The sequence below is a fragment of the Oncorhynchus mykiss genome, chromosome 9, assembly GCF_057628025.1.
Source record: "Oncorhynchus mykiss isolate SJ-2025 chromosome 9, ASM5762802v1, whole genome shotgun sequence".
Taxonomy (NCBI): domain Eukaryota; kingdom Metazoa; phylum Chordata; class Actinopteri; order Salmoniformes; family Salmonidae; genus Oncorhynchus; species Oncorhynchus mykiss.
In genome coordinates, this window is record NC_143030.1 from 66,193,576 (window position 1) to 66,201,721 (window position 8,146).

Here is an 8,146-nt window from a genome sequence, read left to right on the forward strand (position 1 = left end):
TGCAGGCTCATCCTGACATGACCCTCCAGCATGACAATGCCACCAGCCATACTGCTCGATCTGTGCGTGATTTCCTGCAAGACAGGAATGTCAGTGTTCTGTCGTGGCCAACGATTGGAGAGTGGAGGGTGAGGGCTAGGGCCATTCCCCCCAGAAATGTCCGGGAACTTGTAGGTGCCTTGGTGGAAGAGTGGGGTAACATCTCACAACAAGAACTGGCAAATCTGGTGCAGTCCATGAGGGGGAGATGCACTGCAGTTTTTCATGCAGCTGGTGGCCACACCAGATACTGACTGTTAGATACTGACTGTTACTTTTGATTTTGATCCCCCCGCCCCCCCCCCTTTGTTCAGGGACACATTATTCAATTTCTGTTAGTCACATGTCTGTGGAACTTGTTCAGTTTTTGTCTCAGTTGTTTAATCTTGTTGTGTTCATACAAATATTTACACATGTTAAGTTTGCTGAAAATAAACACAGTTGACAGTGAGAGGACATTTATTGTTTTGCTGAGTGAATACTTTATTAATGTCATTCCTTACCATTCAGTCAACATTGGCAATGTTATACAGATGTAATTGAGCATTACATCAGCATACCCACCAGCAATTGTCTATATGTTCTATTTGAAATTTTCTTGCAGACTATTTGCATATGAAGGGTCTTTGCAATTGTGGCTTCCGGGTTAGAGTGACACTAAATCATGTTGTTGTCCTGTCTCTAACCCCTCCCAGATCACCATGGCACTGGAGCAGGACGAGCAGGCTAAGAAACAACGTCTGGCCTACAAGGTGGAGCAGCTCATCTCAGCCATGTCCCTGGAGAGCTGAGAAAGACCACGGGATTAGACGACTGAACCGACCTGGGATGTCCATCAGCCACCCAACAAACAGTCCCGATACTCACCGTGTGATGGACACCGAACCACCACGGGACATTTTTACATCCACAAACAAAGAGTTTTGTTTTTATCTTATTTTCCTCTCGTGCCATATTGCCACCACCTGGCTAAAAGACGCCATAGTCTCGGGAAACATGGATGGTCATGATGATGATGATGTAAGGTGGGACGACCACACCACACACCTCCATAAAGGCTACATGGCATTTTTCTTTCCAAAGGATATTATTTTTGTGTTGTGTGTGTGTATAGCCCTGAAGGAGAGGTTTGTTGAGAGACAGAACAAACAGAGGGGAGATCTTATAGTCAGATACACTCTCCGTCTGCTCAACTCACAACAGAGACACTGAAAGAAGAAGGAGAAGAGAGATGGAGGATAAAGACTTCTCATGTTTGATTCCAGAGATATTGTTCCTGAGTTTTGCTTCCAAATGTTTATTTTTGTATGTGTACATTTTGATTTTATTGGTTGCAGTTGAGCCATCTTCCTCTTGATACATACATGGACATTGTTGTACTGTACAAAGTCAAAGGTTGTGTTATAACACATGTTATAGGGTGGTGTAGCCATCAGAAAGACATGGTGCTATGTCATGTCTTGTCCTGCTCTCTGTTCTCCTCAGACAGTATTACCATTCCTTATCAACATGAGACTCGAGACCAAGTGGACAGAACCCAGCTCTGACTGTAACCCATCAGCCCTGTACAGAAACCAACCAAATGCATCCTCATCGTACGAGAGCGAACGGAACTCAGAACAGGCGACCTCTGGAGGGGTCAAAGTTCAACCAGCATGCTTATCAACCCCAAACCCCTTTACCCTGTGTGATAAGAGAAAATACACAGGTCCACAGAGTATGTTGGGTATAAGGACAAAACAACAACCAGCACCATACTGGTTTGTATAAGACCCTCCTCAGCAGTAACGTCATCTGTATGTACTGTAGGTTCTGTTTCATACATGTCAATGTATGTGAATGTACAAAAGCAGATGTGGGTTTTTCTTTTTCCTTTGGGTTTGTTTTTCTAAACAAAATGGAGTTAGTTGAACAGAACTCTATAATGTCTAAATAGATGGCTAACTGAACATGTACTGAAAATTCATCCGTCCTAGTCCTTTGCCCCACTCACAATGTTTCACCTGTTACCAAATCTCTATCTCTATCATAGGAGGGTGTGTACTATGCCGTCTGTATTGTAGGCGTCTTTGCCGTGGCTACGCTGCCCTTAACGTACAAATACCATAATATACTGGAGACTAGATTCTAGAGGCCTGCCAAGATGGGGACTGAGGCCGTCCGGCCGGTGGCAGCGATAGTGAAAATACTCCGTAATATAACCATTGTTTGTATCGCTTTTGGGGATCAGATCAAGTGTGTGTGTAAAACTTGCATGCATCGTATCACATGTCAGAAGAAGTGTTTTCAAGGTCTATCTTTGTTTTTTAAGTGCCAATGGATCAGGCTAGCTGGAGATGGCCAGCAGCTAAATGTTAGCAGACGTTAGTTTTCTACCCAACCAGTACACCAACAACAATGTCTTTCTAAAAGATAGTAAGAAGAAGCCTGTGTGGGTCTAGTTTGAGTAAGTGCCAAAAGATCCTGTCATTTAAAAATGATTCACTGATGTGTCCAAATCGATTAATGCTTTACAGAGGGAGCCAGCCACGCCCTCAAACTGAAGTAGAGTCTGTAGAGAGGTGCTCATGTAACTGGAAGCTAGTGAACAGGCAGCAGGTACGAAGGAAGGTACTGTAGTAGGCTCAGGAGAGACACAACTCCGTATAATAGTTACTAGTAATAGTTAAGAAGAAATATCTCAACCGCAAGCATGGACAAAAGAGGATAAACACGTCAGACATAATGCATGTTACATTACCAGGTAGATCTTTGGTAAGATTGGATTGTCCTGTACCAAACTTAACCCATTCATGAAAGGATATATAGACTGACTTCCAGTGAGGAATTAAAGGGAACCTGTCAAAGCTGGATGACCACATACTGTAGATTCACTCTGCTGGATTAGTGACCACCAGACTTTGATGTTTGCTCATTGTTTACATCAAGTACTTGAAACTAGGTAGTATTAAAGGTGTACAGTACAATTACATTATTTATGGATGGAGAAAATATAACACCAATGTTGATGGATGAAAGGTGCTTATTTTTTTCTCTGCTGCCTTAGAACTCCAAATGAACCAACCATAAAACCATAAAAGTTCTCCTGATTCTTCTTCACCACTTCAACACTAATCTGCAGCCTCTGGTGGCTCCATTGTGTTGAATTTGACACTGTCCTTTTGATAAGGTACCTGGGCTGCCACGGTGTGTGAAGAAGTGAAAAGGTGAAGAGGTTATGACCTGGTTCTGTACAGGAAGGTGGGCGGTGATTCAGTCATCTCGCCAGAGCTGTTTGAAGAGTAGAGCTCAGTCAGAAATGAGAGAGAGAAACACCTTCATTTTTTTCTACTTTTTCTCCCCAATTGGTAGTTACAGTCTTATCCCATCGCTGCATCTCCCGTACGGACTCGGGAGAATCACCGGTCGAGAGCCATGCATCCTCCGAAACACAATCCGGCCAAGCCGTACTGCTTGGATAACCTGGAAGCCAATCACACCAATGTGTCGAAGGAAACACCGTACAACTGGCGACCGTGTCAGCATGCACTGCGCCCAGGCCGCCACAGGAGTTGCTAGTGCGAGATGGGACAAGGACATCCTGGCCAGCCAAACCCTCCCCTAACCCGGACGACGCCGGGCCATTTGTGTGCACCCTCATGGGTGTCCCGGACGTGGCCGGCTGCGACACAGCCCGGGATCGAACCCGGATCTGTAGTGATACCTCAAGCACTACCGATGCAGTGCCTTAGACCGCTGCGCCACTCGGGAGGCCCTGAGAAACCCCTTTAGCTCTGGTTTCCTGCTTTGAAGCGCTTTGATCGGAGTGTAGTTGTGTGATCAGGAGATAGATGAAAAACACATCAAAACTGGTAAAGAGAAATGCAGTGAGACCACATGATTGGCATGGTATTAATATCTCCAGCCAAGGGGGGTGGATGGGTATAGGGAGAGATGTGGGGGGGGGGTCTGTTGGCCCCCTGGTAAGCAGTAACTACTCCTGCTCAACACAAATACTGTGTCTATAGGTGCACTCTAAATATAGACACAGACACTCATGCTCAAATGTACCTTGTATATTGTTATGCTATATTCTCCATAGTAGTAACAGATTAAAGGCCCAAGGCAGACATTTTTATCTCAATATCAAATCATTTCTGGGTAACAATTAAGTACCTTACTGTGATTGTTTTCAATCAAAATGGTCAAAAACAAAACAAAATAGCTTCTCAGCAAGAGCAATTTCTCAAGCAAAACTCCATCCCACCAAAACAGGCTGAAATTACAGGCGGTCTTTTCAAACAGCTCTTACACTTAAAGGGTGTTATCATATTTTTCACGATTTAACAGTATTGATCCACCTCATGTTTTTGACTGCACTGGGCCTTTAAAGGAAAAAGTGGGATTTGACTTGAACTAAGTTTGCTTTTCTCTTAAGGGATCTTTATTTAATGTTCTGTTTTTGATTTGTCTTTATTTTCATGAACTACCATTCACTGTTTTTGCTTCACTGTTCTTAAAATGATAAATCGAACCTTGTCTTTTGGTCAGCATGCCATAACACCAATAGAAAATACATTTCACACATCGTATTATTCCTTATCAAGTCTTAACTCACATCTGTCTGCGTCTGACGTTTTGTGAAAGAGATTTTAATTGATTTTTTCATACTATACACTTTTGTATTTCTTGGGAGATGATGACATTCAATAAGAATTTCAAAGGTGAATTTTTTATAATTACGTTTGTTTGACATTCTGCAGCGCAGAATTGAATTTCACAGCCAGTTAATGGTCTCTGAGACGTGTTGCAGTTGATACACTTTGGCGATAGAATATTATAACACAGCGACTTCGTTCCCACTACAGAAGACATGAGACCTAATTGAAGAAGATTGTGCACTTTTCTGCTCTTGGCGCTGTAGGTGATGTAGTGATGGGTTTACTGGTATGTTTCATTACTCACAGAAAAACAATAATTATTCAACCTTTTTCTTTTCTCATGTCAGTCGGAGGAATTGAACATCAGATTAGTAATATTCTCTTCATGTCAAAAATATCACGGAAAATGAAATGAATATCCTTCTTCCATTCTAAACACAACACAATGTAGACAACCCTTTGTAGACACTGGAGTTCTGTAATATAATCAATACAAATGATGACAATGATCATAATAATGGCTGTCCTTGTTGTTTTATAAAAGTGTTGTGAAAATTGTAAGAAGGTTAAAAGTATTTAAAGAAATTGTTCTTGTGTTTTTTTTTATTTGCTTTGGTTTTGTTATGATAATATATTATTGTGTACCTATTGTAAATATGAAGCACACCTATTTTGCAAGCCAAGGATTCACTTTGTACTGTTGTTATATATAAATAAACTTTGCTGGTTAAAAAACACATAGAGCTGAAATACACTGCCTTGTCTGATTGACACGAGAAGAAACTAATTGCCTCTGAGAATCAGACTAGGAGAATCCTGGGCAAGCATATTGCATGTATTAGCTACAGTACGACAGGTACAGGCAGTCATAAGTGGTAGATATTAGGTCTGGGAATTGCCAGGGACCTCACAATACGATATTATCATGATATATCGGTGGCGATACGATATGTATTGTGATTCTCATGATTCCATATGTGTTGGCCCAGTACATCACTGGGACAAGCTTCCTGCCATTCAGGACCTATATACTAGGCGGTGTCAGAGGAAGGCCCAAAAAAATGTCAAAGACTCCAGTCTCCCAAGTCATAGACTGTTCTCTCTGCTACCGCACAGCAAGCGGTACGGGAACACCAAGTCGAGGTCCAAAAGGCTCTATACCAGCTTCTACACCCAAGCCATAAGACTGCTGAACAATTAATAAAATGGCCACCCGGACTATTTACATTGACCCCCCCCCCCCCTTTGTTTTTACACTGCTGCTACTCGCTGTCTATTATACAGTGGGGAGAACAAGTATTTGATACACTACCGATTTTGCAGGTTTTCCTACTTACAAAGCATGTAGAGGTCTGTAATTTTTATCATGGTTACACTTCAATTGTGAGAGACGGAATCTAAAACAAAAATCCAGAAAATCACATTGTATGATTTTTAAGTAATTCATTTGCATTTTATTGCATGACGTAAGTATTTGATAAATCAGAAAAGCAGAACTTAATATTTGGTACAGAAACCTTTGTTTGCAATTACAGAGATCATACGTTTCCTGTAGTTCTTGACCAGGTTTGCACACACTGCAGCAGGGATTTTGTCCCACTCCTCCATACAGACCTTCTCCAGATTCCTTCAATGATAAACGCGAATCCGACCATCACCCCTGGTGAGACAAAACCACGACTCGTTAGTGAAGAGCACTTTTTGCCAGTCCTGTCTGGTCCAGCGACGGTGCGTTTGTGCCTTACAACAGGCCTACAAGCCCTCAGTCTAGCCTCTCTCAGCCTATTGCGGACAGTGTCCCACAGGTGTGATGTTCAGATGTACCGATCCTGTGCAGGTGTTGTTACATGTGGTCTGAAACTGCTATGACGATCAGTTGTCCGTCCTGTCTCCCTGTAGCGCTGTCTTAGGCGTCTCACAGTACGGACATTGCAATTTATTGTCCTGGTCACATCTGCAGTTATCATGCCTCCTTGCAGCATGCTTAAGGCACGTTCACGCAGATGAGCAGGGACCCTGGTCATCTTTCTTTTGGTGTTTTTCAGAGTCAGTAGAAAGGCCTCTTTAGTGTCCTAAATTTCCATAACTCTGACCTCAATTGCTACCATCTGTAAGCTGTTAGTGTCTTAACGACCGTTCCAAAGGTGCATTTTCATTAATTGTTAATGGTTCATTGAACAAGCACGGGAAACAGTGTTTAAACCCTTTACAATGAATATCTGTTATTTTGAGTTTTACAAATTATCTTTGATAGACAGGGTCCTGAAAAAGGGACATTTCTTTTTTTGCTGAGTTTTTATATATACATATTTGTTTGGATTTAGGAAAAAAAACGCTTAGGTGGCCAGCCCAGGGATTTAAACAGCAGATATAACCATGAGAATGATGCCAAACATTGGTGAAATTCTTGGCTGGGCAGTTGAAGTAGCTACTGTGGTAGATTTCCAGAGTAACCACTCCACTATGAGCCCTTGCCCCAAGCTAGCTGACCCTGAATCAGTCATTAGCCATTAGTCACAGGGACCAAAGGGCTGCTATCTCATTCATCCCTTTTAGCTCAGGTTAATCCTGGGATGCAATCTAAACCCTGGCCACAATGGACACTCACACTGTGGCTAGCCGCTTAGCCGCTAACAAGATAACCCATCAATGAACACTCACATTGTAGTTAGACTCTAACGAGATAACCCATGCCTCTACTATGTGGAAGTGCAACCATTTGTCTTCTTCAGGCAGCAACATTAGCTCAGGCTGCACAATCCGACACACCATCGAGGCGGGAAGAATCACATTAGAATGGTAATAGATGCCCCACCGGGGGTGTCCTTAGAGGGCTAGTCTAAGGCTGAGGTTGACTACGCTGCTCCAGTTTAACCCATCACCAATACTAGTGCCTGAAAGGGCGTAGGTGGGCTGTAGCATCAAATATTTCAGAATCTTGTAATGAATCTAACTGGGGAAGCAGGACTTAAACTGGCACATCTCTTAAATGCAACCTTCGAGCAGGATATGAACCAGCTCTTGATTGCTAAATAGCACAGATTGTACCTCTAAACCTCCATGAATAAGCCCCTCCAACCCACATGGTTGGAGGTCAGTGTGTCTAATGTATGATTAGCAGGCAAGGCCGATGTTCAGTACATGAAGTCCACAAGATCCTTATGATCCTTCATCAATATTGAGCCAGATTGTAACTGGACAGACAGGCTAATCAGCTGGTGATGGCTGGATATTCATATTTAAAAGCAGGATTTCTTACACTTTGCATAGGTATTTCACTCATTCTGCACATTTCATTTTCTGATTGCAAAATATTAGAAACAATGCATCCGAATCTGTCTCAATCACATTAGATGAAATCCTCCCCCAGAGGCAATCCTGTGGTTTGGTCCCTAACAGTTAGAGATATGGTCCCAGGTCATAGGTTCTGATCTGGCTCTGTGCAACTGAGAGCTTTGGCTGAAGGT

General features: G+C 42.6%; 1 protein-coding gene across 2 annotated transcripts in view; it reads left to right on the forward strand.

Moving 5' to 3' along the window:
- The window catches only part of LOC110531229 (plexin-A2), a 428,904-nt gene extending 423,489 nt beyond the window's left edge, over window positions 1–5,415 (forward strand). For both annotated transcript variants that reach the window (XM_036988562.2, XM_090185036.1), the window contains one exon: window positions 735–5,415. In XM_036988562.2, coding sequence (XP_036844457.1) covers window positions 735–830 — 96 coding nt within the window. In that variant the 3' untranslated portion in view covers window positions 831–5,415. The remainder of the gene's footprint in view (window positions 1–734) is intronic.
- The last annotated feature ends 2,731 nt before the right edge of the window (window positions 5,416–8,146 follow it).